This window comes from Brachyistius frenatus, unplaced genomic scaffold, assembly GCF_029030835.1.
Source record: "Brachyistius frenatus isolate BFR_SWC_R1_liver_20210118 unplaced genomic scaffold, ASM2903083v1 Contig_3, whole genome shotgun sequence".
Classification (NCBI taxonomy): domain Eukaryota; kingdom Metazoa; phylum Chordata; class Actinopteri; family Embiotocidae; genus Brachyistius; species Brachyistius frenatus.
This window is the reverse complement of record NW_027210602.1, coordinates 1775940-1801594: the sequence shown is the minus strand read 5'-3', so window position 1 is coordinate 1801594 and position 25655 is coordinate 1775940. Positions and strand designations below refer to the sequence as shown.

Sequence of the window (25655 nt, the reverse complement as noted above, 5' to 3'; positions counted from 1 at the left end):
TGACTCCAAACACGCATGCGCAATAGTTCAGCCAAAGGCAAAACTTGTAGGCAAATTACAAAATAACGTCACGAAAAGCTGTGACCAATGAACTTTATATAAATATATAAACTGTGACTGTAATGTTTTCCACAAAAAAAAAATACATGTAAAGTTACACATAGAAGACTTACGATTTTACTAACAGGAAGTCAGAAGCACTTGCTGGCTTTTAGGTCCCATCTTTTTTGTTTTGACTTTTATTTTAATATGGTTGTTGTTTGTGTTTGTTTACGTTTTTTTTTTTTTAAATATTTCCTAGATTTTATTGTGGTTGGTTTGCGTGCGTGTGTTTCCGGTTGTGTTTAAATACAACTGTCACTTTCTTTTATTGCGAAAATCTGTTTCACAAAGCGGTCATGGAAACACAGGATCTGTCCAGCAGACTCTCGTCCGTGCTGTGGGTGAAGTGATTTTTGTTTTCATGTGCACCAGAAGTACAACAATGACTTACTGCTTCATTACACTCTGCACGTCTTCTTGAAGTGATCTATGAGGATAAGAAGGCTTCAGGAAATTATTCAAATCGGGACGATAGTTGAAATAAGAGCAGACTCTGTAAATATGTTCATAAGCTTCCTGAAAAACAACGCTGCTTTTATTCAAACCTTTCTGAACATTGTATATTAAAGAAAAGCATCATTTACGACTCTGGTGTTTGACATGTTCACTTTGTTTGTTCACCATGTAAAATGTCTGGTTCACGTCAAAACTGTGAAGTAGACTGAAACAGGTTTAATTATTATTTACAGGAGGTCACTTATGTACAAAAGTCTACATACAAAATCACTTCACATTTGTCTCAAAAACTGAATTAATTTTTTGCAGATATACAAATTGTTTGACTTCTTTTCTCAGTATTTGAAAATGGTTGAATTTAAGACCTTTTAGAGTCCTGGAATAAAAATATTATATATTTTTTTAGATGTTATTTATAGTGTAGAAAACCTGCTGCAGCACTTAAACTGCTTTGACCAATATGTAATAAAACTTCTTTGTAGACCTGCAAATACAATTATGAAAAGCATTTAAAAACATTTTAGTGACGTTATGCAGTTGAATTACATCGTCAACAACAGTGACCTTCACAGACAGTACAGAATAACTCTTTGTGCTGCTGTGTTGTGTGTCTTTGGTAGTTGTAGTATGTCATTGTTTGCCGACTCGGCACTTCCAGATGTGGCCAGCTGCAACCATAATGAACCATAATAAAATAACAACACAACCATTCCATAAAATACAAGCTGCAATAATGTAAACGTTGTTTTTTTTAACAAAGAAAGTGAGAAACCTGATTTACTGTCAACCATGACGCTTCAAGTACGACTTTAATTTGTCATTAATTTATTTTAAATTAATGACAAATACATAAATTAATTTTACCAGCAAAGTACTTTAAAGAAAAAAAATCCCACAAACGCCCAGCAGTTTCCTTCCTGCAGCTCCGATGACAAAATTCTGCAGAGCACAGCTCGTCACTTCCTCATCTTCTCCATCTTCTTCATCATCCTCATCTTCCTCATCTTGGGCAGACGTTGTGGTCCGTGATGAGCTTCTCCATCCTCTTGATCTTGCGTTTGTTCTTGGGCATGGGTTTGTCATACATGCCGTTCTTCAGCAGGTGCTCCTTGCTGTGGTGAATCTGAGCGCCGTGCTGCAGCTGGAAGGAGCACAGAGCTTTCAGAGGCCTCAGCAGAACCTGCACACACAGACAAGAGACGAGACATGAACAATACAATAAAAACATAATTACACCCGTGTGGTTCGGTGGCCTTTCTCTGGAAAACATTTGGACAAGTTTTGCTCTTCGGGCTCGTCACAGCTTTCATTTTAAAATGAACTACTTGTACAGAGTCTCAGCCAGGTGTCTCAAAAGGCCAAAAGGAGGAGTTTGATGATGCCACGGAGTAGCATGGGATCACAGGAGTTGTCGTCTTCACCGTTAAAACAGCTGTCCTACAATAAATCGGAGGAATATGTGCCGGTCACCTCCTGGATGTCGTCGTTGTGCTCCAGGATGGACAGAGCGACCGCGGCGCATTCCAGCGTGGACAGACAGATGTTGGAGGGCTGCGTTCGGATCACGTACTGACTGGACAGAGTCCGACTGAGCTGCACCTGGAAACCAAAGCACAGGTGTGAGATTATCTGTTGACGTGGATTCAAGTTATGATTTTTAACTAAATCAACAACAGTCGCTCAGTACATTTGAATTCACCGAGTATCAGTCACAGGATGTGTGATGTCACTGAGGTTAATGCTGACCGCTCTGCCGCTCTGTAGAGAAAAAAGTGATTCCTGACTGACCTCCATTAAAACAACACTTCTCTGTAAACACACACATTAGTTGAACTTCTGCTGCTCATCGAGCGTTTTCCTGCAGTTTAAACTGCAGCCGCTGTTACAACCAGTGACCACAGGTGTCGCCAAATCACCTCAGAGTTAGAGTACCGCAACAAAGATTTTATCATTATTAAAATAGATGCACAAAAGAAAGTTAGGTGTTGAGAGAGGAGTGTTTCCAAATAAGGCCTTCCTTAAGTCTGCAGACTTAAGGAAAGGGAATTACACGCAGTTCATATAACAAAATTCGCGATGTATTAAATGTGGTCTTCTCTCCAATAAGGTCCGGCTACAGCTGGAACCTTCTCGTTGTCCTGACAACAGTCTGCTGCCCACAGAATGTAAACAAGCAAAGCATGGAGGATGTTAGAAGTGACATCACTTGGCTGCTCTGTTTACTTATTGCACGTTTGTAAAGTTGTTGTTGTTTTAAGTTAAATGTCCACATTTGATTTACTAACATTAATGCCTTTTCTGGTAATTAGCTAAAACAAATAAAGATTATACAGACCGAAATATAGCCAACGTATAGGCTTATATCTATCCATCTATCAAATATTTTTCATTATTCATTGAATCATTCTTTTTTTTGTTTATTGCGGTGTGGTGTTTTTTTTCTGTGCCAGCAGGGTGTGATGTCACGATGGAATGTCCCATTTTGCTTTTTATACCATTTCAGGCCCAATGAACTCAAACACAAACATACAGCTGTGCCGTCAGCTGAGTCAGTGAGGGTTTTGGGTGGACTTTGGGATTGGGCCTTTATGGAAAGTTGTACCCTTGAGTATCAGTGAGTCACTTCCTGTGGGCGGAGCAGCCGCCCCTACAGCGGGTGTGACCGACAGCGTCTCCTGTGGACGGACGCTCAGCTCTGAGACGTTGCGATTTGAACATTGAAACAGAAACGAGCTTCAGGACCCAGCAGGAGAGAATAACCTGTGTCCTGTTCCAAAGGGTCCACACGGTCACACTCACCTGTTTGGGCAGGTGGAACAGGCTATTCTTCAGGAACATGTTTTTGGCCTGGCTCCAGGTGCCATCTATGATGATCACGTTGTGTTTCCCATCGCTTACTTCTCGGTACTGCACCAACTCCTCCAGGTTCTGGGATTTGGGACCTGGGTAGAGGATCAGCGTTCTGCTGTCCCGACACACCGCAGCCAGCTCCGGGTGTCTGAGGGGAGAGGAGACGAGGACATGGTATGTAAGGATGTTTAAGGATATTTAAGATGTTTAAATACTGTTGACTTACTTTTCCTCATTAAATCTCCTTCCGACTATGACATTACATTTTCCTGGGGGTAAACAAGCAGCCAGAAGAGGAACTGTTCGAAGTACTCGGCTCTCCTGAAAACACAGCAGTTAGAAAACTGGATTAAAACCAGAAACATGAGTCATTATTGTCATTAGCGGTTTGATTAATGGTGAAAAGCTGCTTGCAATACAGTGAACCCTCGCTATAACGCGGTTCACCTTTCACGGTCTCGCTGCTTCACGGATTTGCATCGTGCATTGTGTTCTGCATTCTGATTGGCTGAACAGTCTCTCCGCTTCTTCTCTACCTGTTTGTCAATAACGTTGCGGTTTATTTAATATGTACACGTACGTAAAACAGCTTGCCAAATTAAAATAATCGATGGTGGCATGTCGGTTTATAAGAATCTTTTTGCCCAGAAAAAAAAAAGAGCGACAACAACTACCGATAACTATGTTCTTCTCTCGAAAAACCACACCTGCACCGCGGGCTTTAGAAGAAAGAACCGCTGCAGAGCGGAGTCAGGATGCAGCGGCTCAGTCAGAAGAGCAGTGAAATACACGAGTCACTATTTGTCCTACTGTACTTTGTATTTGTTTTCATAATCATTTTTCATTTCCTCCCGTTCTAATCCAATGACTCGGGTCGCAGTGGGGCGGTGCCGATCTCAGCAATTTGAAGCCTTCAGTTCGTATTGATGATTAAAATTATTATTTTACAGTACAGTAGTTATTTGTAAAAAAAAACATTTATACAGTACTTTTATTTGTTAAACAAATGCTTGGGCCTGTAAAAAGGTTTTGTTCTTTGGTTTCAATGTATTATGGAGTATTTCATTGTATAATAATTGTAAAAAAAAAAAGGTTACTACTTCACGGATTTCACCTATCACGGTTTCTATTTGGAACGTAACCCCCGCGATAAACGAGGGTTCACTGTATAGAACAACTCAGTGGGAGAGACATCAGCCACGATGCAAATGCTGTTTATTCATAAAAGAGCGGATGTTGGTATTAATACCAATGTTAATATTAATGTACTAACCTCCAGCTGACGCAATGAGGATTTATTCTCCATCACAAAAATAAAGAAACAGCATAGTTTTACTGAGTTTAACTTCAGTCACAAAAAAAGTCCTGTTATATTAGATTTCCCTGATATTCAACAGGAGCATCTTTACAGTGGAATAATACTAATCTTTTAATTTAGTTATATATTTAATGGGCTTTACTCCCCAAAAAGACCATAATGAGTCCAAAAGAACTTGCTGCTACTTGTGAAGCTGTATATTTTAGTGTTTTCATGCAGTAATAACGGCAGGTGGCTCTGACGAGTCTATAAACAGTTTATTTCCTTGTTGCTTCTCTGTCTGGATTCTGGCAGAGAAATTATGTTTTGGTAAATAAACTATAAAAAAAAATTAATTTAATTTTTTTTAAAAAGGCATCTGAAAATATGCAATAATCAGGTACCATATGTCCATTAAAACAGGTGATGCTGGCTGTAGTCATTCCTCATGTTTATAATGTGAAGTACTGAGGCTGTGTGGAGCCCCCCCTCCTCCTCCAGTGGCCTGTGGTGGTACTGCAGCTACACACACACACACACACAATGGACTCACTTTCAGACCCGCAGGCTTCCTCCACTTTTATAAACAGCCTGTGGGATGAACTGATTAGGCTTTGGTGGTCAAAGGTCAACGTGACCTCACCTCCTCGTGAAGCCAATATCTCCAATGCACCTGGAGGCAATTCATTCAAATCTCGCACAAATGTTGAACTGGACCTACGATGAACTGGTCAGATTGTAGGGGTCAACGGTCACATGGACCTCGCTTCCCTTCCTTTAAAATCAGAAACACAAAACTTCTTCCAATATGGAACAAACTTTAACTCTGACTCAAGTTTGAACTGATTAAATTGTAGGTGTCAAAGAAGAATTTTACAATGATACCATAACTGAGGAGTAGAGGGGAGACTGCATTCTTATTTATTTTATATTTTTTAAATTTATTTCATATTTTATTTGGCTGGATGCCGAAGCGGTGACGCTGATCTTCGACACCGTGCTGATTGTCGAGATCTCCTGGGCTGTCGGCTGAAGATATTTGTGAAGCGGATTTAGACTTCGTAGATTTTTAAGCAGCAACGTTCACATTTGAAGCATCGTCCGCTATCATGAAGACGACACGGCCTTCAATCAGAATCACATTTATTGGACAAACTCCTTTAAAAAGGTCTTAAAAGTTTAAAATCAAAATACATCATTTACACGAGTGTGGACAACCCTGGACGTAAACTGAAACTGACGTGAGGAAATCACTGCAGATCAGTAGTGGAAAGTTTGTCCATCAGACTGCTGAAGCGTCACATTAACTTGATGTAAACAAATGAAGGTCTGTGGTTTGATCTCTACTCTGTGAACCAGGAGGGAAACACAACAGCTTGTTAAAAAAAAACAACCTTATTCACAGCACCTGATGCGTAAAAGTGTTTTTGCGGTCATTGTGGCTCACCTCTGCAGGATGCTGCACTACGTACAGACACGTGGACACCTCCAGGGGTTGTGGCGGAAGGAAGGGGCAGAGACACACCTTCTGAGGACGACTACATGGTGGGAGAGTTTGAGACCCAGTTAGCCCGCCAGCTAAAGCCTCTCTGCAACGACATCATAAATCTGCTCCCTCGTTAAAACATGACAGTTATTTGAGTAGGCGAAAGGGGGAGGGGAGAAGGGGAGGGTGGTGGGGGGAAGAGGAGGAGGAGGAGGTGGGGGTCTTTACTGTCCTTCCTGCCTGCTCCAACCACTCTACCTCTGGCTAGCTAGCATTTAGCTTCACTTTAATGTAGCTCACCGGCACCGTAAACACGTCGGTCTTCTCTCGCCGACCTCCACCGGGAGGGCAGCCAGGTCTCCGAAAGCGTCGACGAGCCCGCCGTCCGCGGAGGAGCTGTCGCAGGCTTCAACTCCGTTTTCCTCGGGAGTGCCCGCGGAGCACCGACCGGGGACATGGTCCATTGCGGAGTTAGCACGATGCTAACTTGTGCCAAGTACTCAAACGCAGCGCCCGACGGAGAACTTCCGGTATAGAAATACACCGACTCAGAGAGGTCTGCGGATCTTAATTTAACAGACCGCTCGTCTGCTACATTCATTTACAGCTGCGTAATAACTGCAAAGCCAGTTTATAAAGTAACATCGGAGAGAACTTACTTTGATTACACATTTAATTAACTTTTTAAATGATCGTCCTTGAAATTGATTAAATATGGCAGCACCTAAATATGTCAAACACAGTTCATATCCATATTTAGTAGGTAGGAATATAACATGAGCCAAACAACACCAAAATCCTAAAATCTGTTACACAATATGGGTTAAACATTTCCAAGAGAATTATTTAAGGTTGGTATATCCAATCTATCTGCTGTGTTTCTATGATCATGAGACTCCAGGCTGCCCCCTGTTGACGTGGAGGGAAACAGGTGCGTTAAAAATATAGATATGCACATGTATGACACTAGGTCTCGCCAAAGCTCATTTCAGCTGTAGATAAAACAGACCTAAAGTCTTAAAACATTACTTTCCGAAAACAAAATATCTCTGTACTACATGTTCAGCTGTGCTAGTATCTTATTTACAACATGCATGTTCACGTGTAAATGGGCATCTGGTGTGTGTTTTCAGTCTCCTCCTTAAGGTCAACAGCAACAGGATCACTGCTGAGCTCCAGATGGCACCTTTGGATTCAGGACGAGAAGCAGTTATATCTGCAAATAATGCTGCACATGGACCTGTTTTAATGACCTCATGTTTAGAGGAAACACTTCACCTCCCTGAAAGTCCCCAATCCGGCTTTGTTTGATTTGATTTTTGATTTTATACACTTTATTAATCCCCGAGGGGAAATTTCTTCACTACAGCAGGGGGGCTCTCAGGGGGGAGATGCTGCAGCAGGCTGCCACTAGTGCGGCGCCAGGTAACCTGACCTGAGGTGCATGTTTTTGGATGATGGGAGGAAGCCGGAGAACCCGGAGAGAACCCACGCAAGCACAGGGAGAACATGCAAACTCCGCACAGAAAGGCCCAGGACCGGATTTGAACCCGGAACCTTTTTTGCTGTGAGGTGACAGTGCTAACCACTGCACCACCGTGCTGATGATGGATCTTCATCACAGAGTGACGTATGCGCAGAGATTAACACCGGGAGCCTGTTCACATGTTTGCTCATCATGAGCATGTACGATGTGATTTTTGTGATGCGTTTGGAGCCAGTCGTGATCCAGAAGAATATTTACACAAATATGTTGAAGAAGCAACTTTTCAATGATGGAGAGCAGACAGATGCAATTTTTTTTATCCAAATAATTGCATTTTTTTCGTGGAAAAACCACATCAGACACAAATTATTATTAAAGCCAAGTATTTTATATTTCTTAAAGCACATCTGAGGTACAGTTTGTTTTGGCTGGAGGAAAAATATCTCTATATTTGGTGTAGGAACAGTTATACATAATTAAGATGTTTTAATTTAGCTCAAAGAAACAAATTGATGATTAAACAGAGAAATACAGAGTCCAAGTAATCTGTCAAAAATAGCAGTTAGTTATGTCATGTCATTTGCATGTATCGCACTCTTTTTCTTGACTGTTGGTGTACAGTACACAGACTCCCAGTTGAGACGAGGTGTCAGGTTAACAGCCAGAGACACTTATTTATAGCTGAAGATGTACCCTAACGTCACGCAGACATATGCACTCGCCCCCTTCTTATGTAAATTCATGGCCCGAACGTTATGTTTCAAGCACTTATTGTTGGAGAGAATGGGTTCAATTCAATTCAGTTACATTAATACAGCAGCTAATCATAACAAATGTCACATCAGGACACTTTACATAGTAAGGTTGTTACACCAGAACTTCAGAGAGGAACTAAACACTTTCCATATGAGTGACAGGTGGAGGGAGAACCTTTGGGTGTCATCTGCGTAACAACGGACATTTTGGCAGTTTTTCTAATGACATCGCTTAAAGGAAACGTGTAATGAGAAAAGTACGGGACCCAGCATTGAACCTGGTTGAATTCCATAACCAACTTCTGTGTGGGAAAACAAAGTTTAAACAAAGTTTACCCGGAACAACCTTCACTGTTCTACTACTAGTTATTGTTTAAGACTTTGATTTTTTTTTTAAATTATTAATGCAATAATTTATAAAAACTACAGATATACAAACTTATATTTTGCTAGCTTTAAGAATACATAACTAACTTTACTGTGATTTAAGACCAAATAAAGATATGCTGTACTAAATATAGAAACCACTGTAGCTACATTAAAGTATGATACACTGTCCTTTGTTTTTATCCGGTTCGGTTGTGACGTCGGTTGAAGTATCTCCTTGTTTCTCTGCATTAATTGCTGTTTCATCTGATTCTGGTGGTTTAACATCTTCCTCCTCCAGTTCAGTCTGTTTGGTTTCCTCTTCTGTTTTGGCATCTGTCTCTTCAGCTGGTTTTTCGGCTCTGACAGTTATGTCATCGCTGTGTTTTACACATTCAGTTTCCGAAGACATGTTCTCAGATAGAGCGTCTTCAGAGGAGGTCTCCATTGTTTCCTCTGCATCTCCGTCACCTTCGTCTGCAGTCTCCGCCGGTGATGCCGTCTCTTTCTCCTCCACTCTTTGCTCCTTCCCTCCTGCCTCTTCTTGTTCCTGCGTGATGAGATCGACTGGAGTCAGGGGTGTTAGATCCAGGGAGGCCTTCGGAGAGGAGGTTGTCTTTTTCCTCGGAGGGGCGACCGGTTTATCAATCTCTGAGTCTTGTTTCCACATTTTCTGATCTGTATGCTCGGTGACGTCCTTCTCGTCCAGGGCCAGAGGATGATCATCTGTACTCCCCCAGTCTGGTTCATCTGAGGGGAACTCAACACTAAGTGAATCTGCTGGTGTTTCTGCGACTTTTTCCACCGCTATGGAGACACTTTTCTCTTTCTTTGCTTTACTCTTCGTTGTTGTTTGTGTGTCATCTTCTTCTACCGATCGCACGAAAGGTTCTATATCGCACGGAGAAGAATTGCCACTGGACCTGAAGAAGTCTGTGATTTCCTCCTCTGAGTTTGGTGTCTCACCTTTTTCAGATGTGGCCAAAAAATCTCCAGAATTATACAAATCCTGGGACAGAATCCGAGGTCCTTCCTCTTGGTGTTTCTCTTTTGCTTCCACCTCCACCACGGGAGTCTCATCTATTAAAACGTATTTCTCGAGGTATCCCCTCGCCTCCCGGTCCGAATGCCTGCTGTGGAAGGACTTCTCAGATCTCATACTTTCTGTGTCCTCTTCTTTTTGCCGGCTGCCGATTGCTTCCTCATACAGGTCCGTGTACAGGAAAGCCATAGCTTTGGGCTCCTCCAGCAAAATGGGGTCGATCATTTTCGGGGGTCCATCGGGCAGAAAGATCGGGGTCAGGATCTCCTCTTGGCTTCCAAACAAGTTCGAACCACTCGGTTTTGAAGGAAGCCTCACGGGCGCGCCTGCGGTCCTTCCACCTCCGTCTGCTGAGTCGAGACTTTTCATGAGGTAGTCGTCTGTACCGCCGTAGAAGACCTCATCCAGAAGCTCACTGGTGATTTCTTCCAAACTGACTCTGTCTAAATTGTCGTTATCCACATTGGTGGTGATGTTTTCTTTGACCTGTACAGGTGTCTCTGTGTCTTGGCCCTCAGTGGCAGCCTCCGCCTCTGGCTCCACCTCTTCCTGCCCCACCACAGCAGGACTTCCTGGAGCCTGAGCATCAATCAGGGCGAATGCCTCAAAGTAGTCCGTGTTCGCAGCAGGTCTCCTGCCTGGAGGTCTGGCTACTGGAGCCCCTGGTGGATCCATTGCCTCTGGACCGGCTGGAGTTGAGGGTTTGGCACTTGTTGCTGCGTCTGATCCTGTTGAGTCCAGGAGCTCGTAGTCATGGCTCTCCTCACTGGCTTTAAGAACTGGGCTCTCCTCCAGGTACGACAGGTTGTCCACCATGTCTTTGCTCTCCTCTTCGTCTACAGTGGCCAGTTTAGGAGGAACAACAATGTTGAGGATTTCAGAGCCCTCAGACACCAAGCGAAACAGCTGCTGCTCTTTATCTACTGGAGCAGCTGGTTCCTCTGGGTCTCCTTCCCCCTCGGTTTTCACATTTGGCTGAGAGACCTCCACTAACTCGCGCCGTCCCGAGATGTTCTCAGAGCTTCCTTCCAGCACTTCTCGTTGTCGGTCTGCCTTGCTTTTCTGACCGCTAACCCTCTCTTTAGTTTTCTTCCGTCTTGAAATCAGCTCCTCATCCATGACAAAGATGATCTTTCCAGCTGGATGAGACCCAGGCGTTGCAGCCCGTGCCGACACCGGGGATCCGAGCTCCACCGTGGGTTTCCCAGCTTCAGATGCCCACGGCGTAGTGCAGCGACTGGGGGTTGTCTCCCAGGCGATGCCGCTGTCCTCGCCTTGCATTGTCACCATGGAGAAAGAGGAGTCCATCATCAGGCACTGCATCTTAGGTCGGACGTTGTCATCGTGGAGGGCCTCGCGAAGACTGAAGGCACAGCAGCACACAAACAATGTGACAAGAAACTACTAATATCTGCCATCAGAAGCCTCTTTGGGCTGACTGTTAAGTTTTTATGTGTTGTATTGGTTTGGTACTTTTTTGCACGGGACCTGAGGCCAGTACAAGGGTTACAAGAACTGCTCAAACATGTCATAAATCACTCGTGTCAACATGATGAATGGAACCAGTTCATTAGTAAATTTGCAAGATTTGATAATAATCTGCACACTTCAAATTGCTCTATAAATCTGCCTTTTCCACTTTGCCACACTTACAGTATAAACACACACACACAAGTTAGTCACTAATGGAATTTCATCCAGGAATTCACCATTTTATATGGAAATAAATCCAACCGGTTGTAAAATAAACTTCTGCCTCTGAGCTTCTGGGGATTTCTTTAACAACTTGCTTCTGTCATCTGAAGGAAACCGTCGCTGCACGTAAACAGATTCTGAGCTGCAGAACACCAAGTACCTGTTTCGTAGGATCTCCACTTCATCGCTGGCCTCCGTGTTTTGTCCTGTGATGTCCTCAGATGTCAACACCGTCATCTCAGCGTCAACATCTGATCGTGTTAAATCTTCCGTGGCCGTATCCATTGTCTGCAGTGTCTTGATGAATTTGCTTTCGCCTCTCAGCTCAGCTCAACGCTGCTCTGTTGATCACATTCTCAGCAAGCGTGCATGAGTTGAGTTTTCATGCTCAGCGCAATCTTGAAATAGAAAACGAGCCTTCCAGTGTTTCATCTGAAGCATCTGCAGCATGCAAGGAGGTGAAATCGTTGTCTGTACACACTGGGTGAACCCTGTAGTTCGGTAAATACAGTTAACAGGTTTGTCTGAGCTGATTAGTTGAAGTCTGAGATTAATTCAACGGTGAAAAATGCAGCACAGTAAAGTAAATATCTCTGCCGGACTTTTCCTGCCAGGTCTATATATAATGTCGTGCTGGTGGCCTGTATCCGGTGTCATGACTCTGTCTCTGAGTCTGTCATAGGAAAGGATGATGAAAGTGTTCACATTGGTTTTTAGTTTTGCAAAAAAACCAAAAACAAAAATTTAAGAAAACACACACGATTAAAAAGCAAGATTATCACCTTTTTCTGTCCTAATATAAGTATGTATGGGATAATGCGCCACATAAAATTACTTCAATTCAGTATTTTGTTTTTAAAAATCAGTTTTCTTTCTATTTGCTTCTGTGAAAGCCTCACACCTGTTTGTGTCCGTCATGCAGGGTGACAGGATCCTATGAGTAACGGACTAGACGAGTTGAGGAGGGTTTTTGTAAACAGCTTGTATCTGGGCAAAAGTTCTAGTGTGTAAACTAGTCTAATGAACTTCCTGTAAATCATAAACTTTACAAATAGACGTGACAAATACTTGCTAATAAACATGCACTTTGTTCTTATATAAGTACGTGCACCAGCCAGACTACCTAATATAGATTATTCTTAATATTTAACAACACAATAATACAGTGCAACTATATTATTTCTACTTCTGCATTAGAGTTCAATTGCAAGCAGAACCAAACATTATTCTAACATGTCCCTGCATGGTATGACGCATTCTCCAGATTCATATATAATATAGATATATATTTTATATTTAAATCTATTAATATGTTTCTCCATGTTGTAATTTTACTTTTTATATTGCGTCCATCCTGGAAGAATCAGAATGTAGTATCTGATCACATGTATATGTTTACACTAATGCTTTCCATAACGAATTGTTATATTGTAAATCCCTAAAATTAATTTAAAATTTGTGAAAGAAGTGATAGTGTGTGTAAAACTGTACAAATTCATAGATCCTAAATTAAGTAATTTATCAGTGAAGGTAATATGTATTCATGTATTTACTGGTATTATTATTTATTATTTGAAGTGCACGTACAGTAATGAATGTTTCCTGGTATTTATAGTGGTATTTTATGAAATTTTTCTGTTTTTCTCCAAACCGGATGTGAGGAAACACTTTATTGCTAATTACGTCAAAATATCAGCTGTTAACGTAACGTGTTGACGTCGTTGGTTTGACTCTCCCCCGGAGCGGCGGCGGCGGCGGATGGAGAGGAGTTAATGAATGAGATGAGGGTCTGACAGAGGGCAGACGGGCCGATGATGAGAGGGGATGAACCGGCCGAAGGAGGAGCAGCAGCACCGGATTCCCTTCATCCTCTCAATCCCGGTTTGACCGAAATAAAGTGGAAAAATACAGACGGAGAATCTGCTCGTTAATTAGCGAGAGAACATCACGGACGTCCCGCCGGTACATTTGTGGGAACATCGACGTCCGCGGAGCGGCTGTAATCTCGGGAGGAGGACGGACGGGACGGGACGTGATGATCAAGCCCGGAGTGTTTGTTTGTGTCTCCGGCTGCAGCGGAGGTGAAGCTCCGTCTGGAGGGAACAAGTCTGACACCACCGGGCACCGTTAAATGTCTCACCGGCGGCGGGAAAACTCGGTAATATCTCTCGGTGGGAGGACTTTAATGGCACAGCGGACTTCAACAAAGAGCCAGCGACTAAAACTGGGATTAAACCCGAGTCGGTTTGTTCAGATTGAAGGCTGAATGAGAAGTTGTTTTTTTATTTTTTATTTTTTTATCCGCCATCTGTGATCAGATTTCAGTCACCAGCTGACATCGGTGGATAAAAGCTGGCTTCTTTATCCAGCTGCTGTTTTAACGGCGACATCAAACTTAACATTTTCTCGTTTTTTTTTCCGGTATTTTTTCCCCACTTTGGATTTTAAAAGCGCAACTCGACCGGTCGGATCTGATGTGATTCCCGGTCCCCCCCCCCCTCCTCTCCTCCCCTCCTCGGCTGAGCTCCATAATCCCGCACGACGGACGAGTTTTGGATTTGACTCGGCTAACGGTAGCAGCTGCTAGCGCCGTGCCGCTGGGTGCTCTCGGTCGTCATGCGTGCACCGACACGCCTGCTCGGATGAAAGCGACACCCAAAGCCAGCCAGACATGACGAACCCACGGCGGTGAGAGCGCAGAGAGCCATGTCGGACTGAGAGAGAGAGAGAGAGAGAGAGAGAGAGAGAGCAGCGGAGAGGCTCCTCCGTGCCGTGAACTCGCACCGACCCGGTGCGGCTTTATTCAGACGGAGATCGGGATCCGGAGCTCCTCCAGCCCGGTCACGCCGCCCTCCGGAGACCGCCGACCACCAGCGGGGTTACCTCAACTTTGCACCACAATCCAGACAAAATGGGGTATGTAGCTGTCGGTGATCGTCTCGGCAGGTTAGGGTGTGGGGGACTTTGTTTCTGTCAGCGGGGCACCCGGAGATGAGTCTCAGCCGCACAGTCTGGCAAACACCGCGGACTAGCCACCCGTAGCTAACTAAATGAAGTCCTCCTGTCATCCTGCCACCGCTAGAAAACACCTGAAGAGTCTGTCCGGCCCGGGCCACACGCCCCAGATACACCCCCACGTTACACCCCTCTCTAAACCCAGCAGCAGCCGTCCGTCATTGCGCCCCCCCCCCCCCACACACACACACACACACACACACACACACACACACACACACACACACACACACACACACACACACACACACACACACGTTAGATTACGGAAACTAAAAGATTAGGCTGTGATGAAGCAGACTGCTTGCTGGTGAGCTGAGAGCAGGACAGACACGGTGTCAGTGCTCCGTGAAACAGTTCAAAGAGGAGTGTTGCAGTTAATGTAGAGCTGCAGGAGATAAGAGAGAAATCTGTTTAAGTCGCCATCACTTGGCTCGTGTCCTGCAGGCAGCTGAACCTGTAGATGTATGGCGACTCTCCTGATCAACAGCGACCTACTTCTTACTCCAGATGATGTAGCATGTGATTGGTTTGTTGTCATATTGTGGTTGGTGGTAGGAGGGGGTGGGGGTGGGGTGGTGCTTACCTCCTAGTGCAAAGCACATCCTCAGTAATTCTCAAGGCCAGACTGGTGTAATCCAGTCAACAATCAATTCCTCAGGCGGAGAGCGGAGAGCATGTCCTGGCTGTGTTCACGCTCCCTTTAATTAGCCTCTTCTTCTGTTCTCTGTAACAGAAGGTTGGAAACGAGCTGAAACTCCAGGAATACGTTCCACTTCCCGTCCAGTCTGCTCGACCACATCGGGAGGCAATCTGGAACACGTGTGACCTCATTCTTTCAGTGCATATGTATCCTGGGTCACTACCAACCTGAGCAAACAGAAGTACCGATCGTAGCTCTTAATGTCCACTTTCTTCCTCCTGTTACCGTCAGCTTACGGCAGGTTTATTAGTTCTGGGTGTTGTTTCCCTCCGTTCCTCCAGCAGACCTGAACATCTCTGCCTGCTCTTCTTTTAGTTTTTGTTGCCAGAGAAAATCTCCTGCATGGTTGTGCTGGTGCAGCTGAACTGAACAGAAAGATTCACCTGTGAACTCGCAGCTGTAGAGCTGCTGATTTAAAACGGTCTATTTGTGACGCTCGTTTCACCAAACCCTCCTCTGGGTTTAGTCTTTTTTCTTTTAGTCCGACACACCATCAGAGACCCACAGCTCCCCGGCACGGTTCATTTATCCAGCGCAGCGCAGAGCCCGACCCTCTCAAACCTGCTGGAATAATTAAATAGACTGAGTCAGTCGGGACCTGTCGGTTCAGGTTCTGAATTACAGACTCGGTGAGCTGTGTTCGGTCTTTTGCAAACCTGAAATACGTCAAAAATGTATAATAAACCATTCAAATGAGGCTCAATGAGCACAGACGTCTTATCGTGTTTAGCACCTCTTGTGTGGAAGTGAGTTCTCATCACTAGTGGTCACTGGAGACGAATGAAACAGACACATTCAGACGGAGTGGGAGAGACGCTGCTCATTTCACTGTTACCTAAAGAAAACGTGATCTCTGTTATGCGGTCGGTGCTCTCTGCAGCTGACAGCAGCAGGTCTGTGAACAACATATGGGAGTTGGACCGGAGGCTCGGTCCTGCCAGGCCCGGCTGCCTCCCCCTGAGTGGGTGAACCCACAGGGACACGGATCGGATCGGGCCAGAGAGCATGTGGGCAGGAGGGAGCGCCGAAGTTGGAGGATGTTCAGCTCATGACCGGCCCTGAGTCACATGAGCTGTTGCCATGACGACGCAGCAGATTATTGTTATTCCTTCATTGACAGTATTGGTGATGAACGGTTACTGCTGTTTATTATGGACACAGGAATTCATGTGACTTTTTACTGTTGTTTTAGAAATAGTTTTGAAGGGGAAAAAAAAAAGGCCGTTTTTGAAATGAGAATAAATTAAAATTAAGAAATATATTTTTAAAGCTGAAGGGAAACTGCTCTCGTCTCATTCAGAAGTCCATTGACTTTTCAAACTAAAAACGCAGCCTTGTTTCTCAACAGTGCGTCACGTGGCTCACTTCATTCATGAAAATCAATCTTTTGTTTCTGTTCATTTAACTTTGATGCGTTTTAATTCCCTTTAAAAAGCACATTTCTGCTAAGAAAGAATTATGAAAAATAAGATGGATTAACTGTGAAAATAATCATTGGCTGCCGCTCTGGTTAAAGTTAAAACAAGATTACAGTATGTATTAATATCCAGAGGAAGACGAAGGAAAACTGCATCATTAATGAGCATCATTGGACTTTTTAAAACTAATGATCAACAATCCTCGTTGAAGTCAGTAAATGTGGCACCAACCAGCTTCTGTGTGCCGGATGACTGTAACGTGTCCTGATTTAAAAAACTGTTGGGAGGATCATCTGAATATTATCACCGCAAACAGAGGACGTCTTTGTTGAAAACACAGTGTGTGTGTGTGTGTGTGTGTGTGTGTGTGTGTGTGTGTGTGTCTTCTGTTGTCATGAATGGATCTGCGGGCCGTACGTGGAGAACTGCTGATCTGATAACATCTGTGGTCACGTTCCCGTCATTGAGACTGAATGCCACATGCGCTTCATTGTGAAAAGGGATTATGGGCTCACAGTGGACACACAATCTCCCGTAGATACACACACTACCAAATACAAGAGGGTATACGAGAAAGTTTAGAGACGGAGTTCAGTTCATGGAACAGGAGGAACCAACAACCTCCAGGAAGAAGTATTAGAAGCTTCACGTCTTGATCAACATGAAGTATCGCAGATCCACACGTTTCTGTGACCACCGTGAATACGATACGAGATCATTCGGGAGTCTTGTTTGATCCTCTCCAACCATCCCGTGTGAAACCTCACGTGGTTTATATTTATATTAGAGCTCATGTGGAGCGTGTCCTGGTAGATACCACCGCTGTAACCAGACATGAAGTCTTCGTGACGATCGCTGACTCACACCGAACCTCCAACACATTCAGTCTCATCTGAAGCTTTATTTTAATGTTACAATCAGCTCTCTGGACTGTATTCATGTTGTAGAGTCCTTCCAGTCTGAGCCGCCTCACATCGCCACCGTCCCTCTGATTAACAAGTCTTTAAATAACATCTGCCAAGCCTCCGCTAACTTAATTAACGCACAGAGACGCAGCGAGTTTCGTGTGAACAATCGCCGGTGCCAGAGGAGTCCTGGTACGCTCGGCTCCCAGCTCACGTCCTCCTCCCCGGGAAGCTGCAGACAGATTTTTATGAGAGGCTCACAGAGTGGAAATAAAGAGCTGTTGGAGCCGGGACACGTAGAGGGACACGAAGAGGGACACGCATTTAGTTCCATGAAGAAATCTGTGGTCTCACTTCAGCCTCTTATTGACTCATTGTAGCATGAAGCCGCTGCGGCATCTTTTTTCTTTTTATTTCTGTCTGATTGGCCACAGAGTGACAGAAGATGTCAACGATCCAGGACTGGTTCCAGTCGGGTTCTGTTGGATTTTGCAGGTTCCAGTTGGGTTCCATCAGTGTCCCCTTCCAACTGTCCAGTCAGACCTTGTTCTGTTTTTAATCCCAGACCCGGGAAATCATTTCATCCGTTGCAGAGCTGGAAGTCATCCAGCGCCCGCTGATCTCTGTATGTCTGCACAGGTGCCTCCAGGTCACCTCTGGCATCGCTGCGTTAACAGCCTACCATTGTCCTCCAGCTGTGATGGTGTGAAAGTGGTGTCAAATGAAACGAGTGACAGTCTCACAGCAGCGTGAACACAAACAACATAAACGCGCGTGTTCTCCTGCCGGCTAGCATTTAACTCAAAGCGCCGCTAGCTGTTAGCGCGATGTTCGGCTGGATTGTCTGGGAGATGTCAGGAGAGACTAAAGCTACACTATTATAATAATAATAATAATTATAATTATAATAATACTTAGGAGAGAAAAAACTGAAAAAAAACCATGATGTAAATGTCCTGGTGTGACTGAAGCTTGTTTCCTCCTCACAGGCTGCTGTTCAGTCACTCATCAGTCATTTCATGTGTTGAGATACTGATCGCTCCGTCTGTCCTTCCTGTCTCCTCCTCCTCTTCCTCCTCTGTCTCTGAGCAGAGAGCAGCCCATCTTCAGTACTCGGGCCCACGTCTTCCAGATCGACCCAAACACCAAGAAGAACTGGGTTCCCACCAGTAAACACGCCGTCACCGTCTCCTACTTCTTTGACAGTACCAGGAATGTTTATCGGATCATCAGTCTGGAGGGCTCCAAGGTGTGTAACAGTACACAATGGACAGTGTGTAACAGTACACAATGGACAGTGTGTAACAGTACACAGTGTGTAACAGTACACAGTGTGTAACGGTACACAAAACCTGAAAGTAGAAACAGGAGAAGTGATTGTTGTGTATTTTAGTACGACTGAAAGGAACCTATTAATCAGGTAAACAATCTGGAGAGACGGCTGCTCTTATTGTGGTGAGAAGGAGACGCAGAGAAACTAAAGAATACGCAGAGAACGTTGTTTTACACCCGCGGAAACGTTTTGTGTAGATGTCAGAGAGAAAAACTATTCAGACATATCGTCTGTCCGGCGATGACATTTCTGAGTTATTGAATGAACTGAATGATGATTGACAGCCAATAACAAGGAGGAGCCACGAAATACCAGCAATGTCAAAATTTCTTACGACTCAGCATGTTCCTGCCTCTGGGTCGTTCCAGCGCATCGCTGCTTGGATATCCCACCCAGTCCCGTTATTCAGGTGAGCCGTCACAGGTCCTCAATGAGTCCCGCAGAATTCACAGGTATCTTCTGCATAAAAAGTCACCTGCTCATCACAGAAAGATCTGCACCTGCCGATCGGTGTTTGTTAGAGCATCTCATCCACCGTCCCTCCTGTTATATTTGCCCACGTTTTATCGTCAAGCCTTTTTTTTTTTTTTTTAATTTCTCGCCTTTTTGTTTTTCCCACAGTATTGACTTTCTTGCTAATAATCTCCTATAAAGTGTTTTGTTCTTGTTATTTTTATATTTCAAATGGGATCAGATTTCCTTTTGCGGTTGCTGTCTTCCACTGCTGGAATCACTTTAACACACGCAAACCCCTCATTTAGACACAGCGATTTGCACCTGATTTCAATGACGCAATTATTCTTAAATCACCAGCAAAACGGGTGCAAAACAAATGTGCAAAATTTTGGAAGGAATACGCAATTTAATACCCTTTATTTGAGATGTTAGTAAATCACTACACACTGTGTTTATTTAGCTCCGGTGTGGTTTTGATGTCGGCTGCTGGGGGAGATCAGCTTTACGTTCAGATGACAGTTATTCATGTACTTATATTATTTCCTCAGCTTCCTGCTAAATGAAGGTAAAAACAACAACCTGCTCAACCATCAGATTACTGATGATGTCACCTTGAGCTTTAAAAAAAATAATCTCTTAAATCCCAGCAGTTGGGATCAATAACGTTTGATCTCATCATGAATATAATAAGAAGCAGCTCATGTGTTCCTCAGCGGAGCAGGACGGAGTCAGAGACGTTTACGCAAGAACCTCTCGGGTTAACGGAGCTCTGCTGGAAATAGCAGCGATGAGGTGGGCTGCTGCTGCTGCTGAAGGAAGCCATCACCCAGACAACAACAACAACAACAACGTCTACACAGGCGCACAACAACAGCAGCCGTCACCATGTTCAGTGTGGAACTTCGAATGAAATAATAAAATAAACTGAGGTGAAGCTGGTCGATCACGACATCACCTCAACACAAACCCACGTCTGCACGAGGCTCCGCCCCCCCCCCCACCCTCTGCAGATAACAGCGTGTTCCTGTCAGAGGCCGCCGCCCACCGACAGCTGGACCTGTCTTTTAAACCAATGAGGTTTTAACATACTGTCACATGGTTCCCTCCTCCTCAGGCCATTATCAACAGCACCATCACCCCCAACATGACCTTCACCAAGACATCCCAGAAGTTTGGCCAGTGGGCCGACAGCCGGGCCAACACCGTGTACGGGCTGGGCTTCCCCTCGGAGAGCCACCTGGTCAAGGTGAGAGGGGGAGGGGCCTCTTCTCTAACAGGAAGTGGGAGCAGAGTTTTAGTCTGAGCTGTAGTTTCAGCTGCTTCTATCTCCTCCAGTTTGCGGAGAAGTTTTCGGAGTTCAAGGAGGCGGCGCGGTTAGCGAAGGAGAAGTCTCAGGAGAAGATGGAGCTCAGCAGCACGCCCTCTCAGGTAACACACACACACACACACACACACACACACACACACTAGTTCAGATGAACAGACGGTCGTGATGCTGACGGAGACGATACTGATGTAGCTGCTTCCAGCAGTGAGACGTGAACCGTGTCCCAGATGATCAGCTGGAGTTAAAATTCAGAAGAAAACATCAGCATCAAAAGAAATGTTAGCACGAAGAAGTCCTGCGGTTTACAGGAGGAAGAGGAGGAAGAGGAGGAGGAAGAGGAGGAGGAAGAGGAGGAAGAGGAGGAGGAAGAGGAGGAGAGTTACAGACTGACCAGCTGTTGGTCAGAGTTCTGCTTCTATTGGACTGTTTGATGGTTTCATCTTTTACACCAGTAAACTGAACATCTTTTGTTAATAACCGGGGGGGGGGGGGGTTGACATATTAATGAGATCAGATGACACCAACCTGTGTGCATCGCTGCTCGTTAGAAACATCAGATGAACTAACTTCAGTCTCGTGAGACGTTTCTCTGCTCTTTGTTCCCCTCGACGTCGTGCTAACATCCTGCTGCTGTAGCCGCTACGCTAACCTCATGATTCCTCCTCAGGGTGGCGCTGTAAGAAGGAATGTGTTGTCAATCAACAAGCCGGGTAAAAAGAAGGTAAAACTAACAGAAAGAATCAATTAATGACTCAGACGGTCCTCCTCCTCCTTCTCCTCCTCCTCCTCCTCCTCAGGTGTCTCCCTGCAGATTCTTTAACAGACTCTCATCATCACTTACTGCTGCTGTTATAATAATCCAGTCTGTCTGTCTGCTGCCATCACTCCTCCTCATCCTCCTCCTCATCCTCCTTCTCCTCATCCTCCTCCTCGTCCTCCTTCTCCTCCTCCTCCTCCTTCTCCTCTTCCTGTCTGATTCGATCTCCTCCGACTCTCGGCAGGAAATCTACTGAAGAGTTGAACGAAATAAAAGTTTCCTCTCACTTTGTTTTGTGTTTCGCCGCCGTGTGAAACCAGGAGTCGGCTCCAGGCGACCTGCAGTCACCCGTGACCTCGGAGACCATCAACGGGACGGACGACGACAGAGGAACACCTCAAACACCTCAGCCCCCCGAGCCCAGAGCAGAGCTTTCCCTGAATGCCCTGCCCTTCTCTCACAGGTAAACCTCTGCTCAGGTAACTCCTACAGGAACTCAATATCAACAAAAAGCTCTGAACTTTCGCTTCTGGACTGAAACCCTGAATGCAGCAGAGTCTGTTTGTTTGGTGCGTTGCTGCTAACTTGACTTCCTTCATCACTGATCCGAGGAGCCGGCTGTTAGCCGAGAGAGACTCTGAACAGATGAATCTAGAATCCGGTGACGATGAATCAAGAGACTGACGGTCGTTTCCTCTCGTCTGCAGCTCATCCAGCATCAACAAGCACTGGGAGGCGGAGCTGGAGGCGCTGAAGGGGAACAACGCCAAACTGACGGCGGCGCTGCTCGAGTCCACGGCCAACGTGAAGCAGTGGAAGCAGCAGCTGGCGGCCTATCAGGAAGAGGCAGAGAGGCTGCACACACGGGTACCACGTCACACACACACACACACACACACACACACACTGAAGTAACACACACAAAGACAAACCACACACTGACACAGTAACCACATCTGGATGCTGGTTTTGTGCGTGTGTGTTCGCGCTGCAGGTGACAGAGCTGGAGTGTGTGAGCGGCCAAACGACGGTGATCAAATCTCAGAAGACGGAACTGAACCGAACGATCGAGGAGCTGGAGGCGGCTCTGAGGGACAAAGAGGAGGTGGGAGGAGCCCGTTTGTTTTCGTTCACTACATTTCGATGTTATTTTGGATTGTCGTCATCTTCAGTAACAGTAAAAACAAACGTGAAGCAGAACTCGTGACGTCCCTCCATCCTCTGATGCGATGTTCACGTTCCAGGAGCTGGAGAGACTGAGAGCGGAGGTGGAGAGTGTCGGTGAGTTCAGGTCTCAGAAGGACTTCCTCACTCAGAAACTGCAGGTGAGAAACACACCTGGTGTTACTGATGATGATGATGTTGCGTTCAGTCGTCTTCTACAGTCTGTAAATATGAGCACCACTTGAGTCCAAAAACTGGAGCTGAATCAGCCGCGAAGACACAAATAAACCATTTAATTGTTAATAAAATCGAAAATCGTCAGTCAGCGAACACATTTAGAGACGAGCTGTGGATCCCAGCAGTTTGTTTATATCTGATCAAACTTCTTAAATTTACTCATTTAGATCACAAATGTCTTTTAATCACAGCGAGTACAAGGAATCAGTTCTGGAGCGGAAACGTCAAGAAACATGACCGGAACACAGCAAATGACTGATCTGATTGGAAACCTGACGACACTACGTCCCGCCCACCGATAGCTGTAACCTGACTGCACCACAGGCCTGTCAATCAAACAGACACGCCACCTCAAAACAGGACTTTTTGAAACTTATTTTCTAATTAATGACGGATTATTTTCAGATGGACCTCCAGAAAACTAATAAGAAGGAGTGACTTTAGCTAACAACACCGAGATAACTGGTGGAGACATTTTATTTACTTTGTATTTGATGAGAGAAGTTGAATGGGAGTCTATGGAGCCGGAGGCTTTTTGGAGCCGACCTCTAGTGGCACTCGGTGGTACTGCAGCTTAAGACACTTCTGCATCGACCTCATTTTTCAGACCTGGAAGTTACAAATGTTTTTATATGAAGTAAATAATTCACACAATCAGTGTTGAACTGCGGCCTTTGAAGGAAGCAGCTTCTACAACGGCCTCACTGACATCAGAGAAGCATCACGTAGTCAGTTCACGAGTCCCGTCTGCAGCATCTTCAGTCGTTGTGTTTCCACGTGAATAACATCAGTGTGTTTGTCAGGACACGGAGTCGAGGAACCAGACGCTGGAGTTCCAGCTGAGCGACCTGGAGCAGCGACTGGAGAGCAGCCAGCTGGAGAGAGAAGCTTTCCGTCAGAGTCTGCGCTCGCTGCTGGAGCTGCTGGACACCAAGATCTTCGAGCTGACCGAGCTGAGGGACACGCTGGCCAAGCTGCTGGAGGCCAGCTAGAGGGGCGGACGCCTCCGCCTCCTCCGCCATTTCACTGCATGTCGACACGTCGTCACGACACGAAAAAACGACTTGAATTTTCTTTTTTGCGTAATAGTTTACACACGACTTCTTTCTGCATTAACGGTACTCAGAAACACTTCGTTACGTCACGGTTTACAACGAGCCACGTGAAGCCTTCCCTCCACTTCCCTCCGGAAACTCCACCAACCGATTTCTTTTTTTTCTCCACTCCTTCAAGTCACGAAGACTGCCGTCGACCTTTCTCCGTCTTCGGTGCATCCTGCAGTCGCTTCGTTTCCTCCTCGTCATCTTCCCCTTCTTCCTCCTCCTCCTCCTCCTCCTCCTCCTCCCTGTTCAGCCACTGATCTTTATTAAACGTCCTCGACAGCCAAATGAACTCCTCCTCTGAGATGGATGTTTTTTGTGAACTCGACGAGGATGAGATAAAGACAGAGGGGACGTCTTCTATTCTTCTACGATATACGAGCAATAGAAAAAAAGTAAAGGGAGCATGAGAGGGTTAAAAACACGTTCCACTCACGTTCAGGTAATTTAACGCCTCTCTGGAACGTTTAAGACCACAAGACTTTATTCAATAGTTTGTTTCTACACTTTTTTTAAGAATATAACAGATTCATGGTGCACTTGTAAAAATGGAGTTTGTGTGTGTGTATGTGTGTGAATCAATCACGTTTTCTTTCCTTTCTCGTTCTGTTGCAACTTGAAGTGCAATGATTGAATCCTTTTTCTTTTTTTTTATTATTTATTTCTAACGATTAATTACGATGAAAGTTGTACAAAAAGCAAAATGTCTTTATTTACATTTCACTTAATCTTTTTTTATTTTCATCGTCTGGTACGTGAGGTTGTTTCTGGAAATAAACTGGCAATATTTTTGAAGTATTTATCAAAGGACGATGAAGCAGGTTGCATTTTTTTTTTCCTTTTGCCAAATAATGTTTTCCTGTACAGATCTGAATTTTTTTTGCTGACGCTGCCTTTGGTACAGAGATGCATCAATGGTAGCGAACTAGCGGTACTTTTTGTTTGTGGGATTTACTATTGCCAAAAATGAAAAGGAATATGAAACAGACACGTGAAGAACACTATTAAAGGGCTTGTTGTTGCGAGACACGTTAAAAATGACGAACATTTCCGCTGGAAAGGGAAAAACGTTTGAATAAAGACTTTTAAATGTTGATTATACCACATGCTTAAAAACGCAAATTGTAATTTTGAGTTTATAGTAAAACAAACATTTTAATCGTGTGGTCATGTCCTTCTTTTACAACCTGAGGTGAGATTACCAGTTTAAACCAGGCTTGCTTCCATGGAAACCCATCCCTCCCGATTATTTAAATTCAAGTCAGATTAATCTGGCACTTAATAATAAAACACAAATGTCTGAAAATCATACAAATATGGCCAAAGTTCATTATTTTGTGTAATTAAATTTAAACAAATATCAGCGTAATGAAATTATTTTGAGTATCGTGTTTTTTGTCGTTTTCTTTTTGGACAATTAAATAGGCCGAATTTCTATTAGTTTATCTGGCATTTCTTGTTTATATTTTACAAAAATGCCAAATTTACCACTAGCCCTTTCTACTTGCTAAGCACTCATGGCTTTACTGACAACGATCAATTCCGTACTTTGATATTACAGAAAGTTAAAAACATGGAAAATCTCAGGTAAATTCTGGAGTTTTTTTTTTTATTTTTTTTTTTAGGAGCATCTTTTTCTGATCTTTAAGGGTCAGCGCTCGATTTGTTTACGTTTTGGAAAATTACGTCAGCCGAATTTTTCTAT

At 44.5% G+C, this 25655-nt stretch overlaps 3 protein-coding genes across 4 annotated transcripts; 1 reads left to right on the top strand and 2 right to left on the bottom strand.

The window, feature by feature from the left end:
* Positions 1-602: 602 nt before the first annotated feature.
* Positions 603-6690, bottom strand: dtwd2 (DTW domain containing 2). Its single transcript, XM_069702181.1, has 6 exons — positions 6492-6690; positions 6153-6243; positions 3635-3729; positions 3358-3556; positions 2029-2157; positions 603-1738 (listed from the first exon to the last, which is right to left on the bottom strand). The coding sequence occupies exons 1-6, from the start codon at positions 6653-6655 to the stop codon at positions 1559-1561; spliced, it is 858 nt and encodes a 285-aa protein (XP_069558282.1). The 5' UTR covers positions 6656-6690; the 3' UTR covers positions 603-1558.
* Positions 6691-8043: 1353 nt separating this feature from the next.
* LOC138622948 (cardiomyopathy-associated protein 5) lies at positions 8044-14035 on the bottom strand. Of its 2 annotated transcripts, none has more exons than XM_069702134.1 (2): positions 11696-14035; positions 8044-11203 (listed from the first exon to the last, which is right to left on the bottom strand). In XM_069702134.1, the coding sequence occupies exons 1-2, from the start codon at positions 11818-11820 to the stop codon at positions 8971-8973; spliced, it is 2358 nt and encodes a 785-aa protein (XP_069558235.1). In that variant the 5' UTR covers positions 11821-14035; the 3' UTR covers positions 8044-8970. The 2 variants fall into 2 exon arrangements, with proteins under 2 accessions (XP_069558235.1, XP_069558245.1); XM_069702144.1 differs by lacking the exon at positions 11696-14035 and adding an exon at positions 11550-11638.
* A 55-nt stretch (positions 14036-14090) lies between these two features.
* LOC138622967 (homer protein homolog 1-like) lies at positions 14091-25109 on the top strand. The gene is made up of 9 exons (XM_069702168.1): positions 14091-14451; positions 18669-18825; positions 20480-20611; positions 20701-20793; positions 21770-21912; positions 22157-22316; positions 22444-22554; positions 22694-22774; positions 23654-25109. The coding sequence occupies exons 1-9, from the start codon at positions 14447-14449 to the stop codon at positions 23840-23842; spliced, it is 1071 nt and encodes a 356-aa protein (XP_069558269.1). The 5' UTR covers positions 14091-14446; the 3' UTR covers positions 23843-25109.
* The last annotated feature ends 546 nt before the right edge of the window (positions 25110-25655 follow it).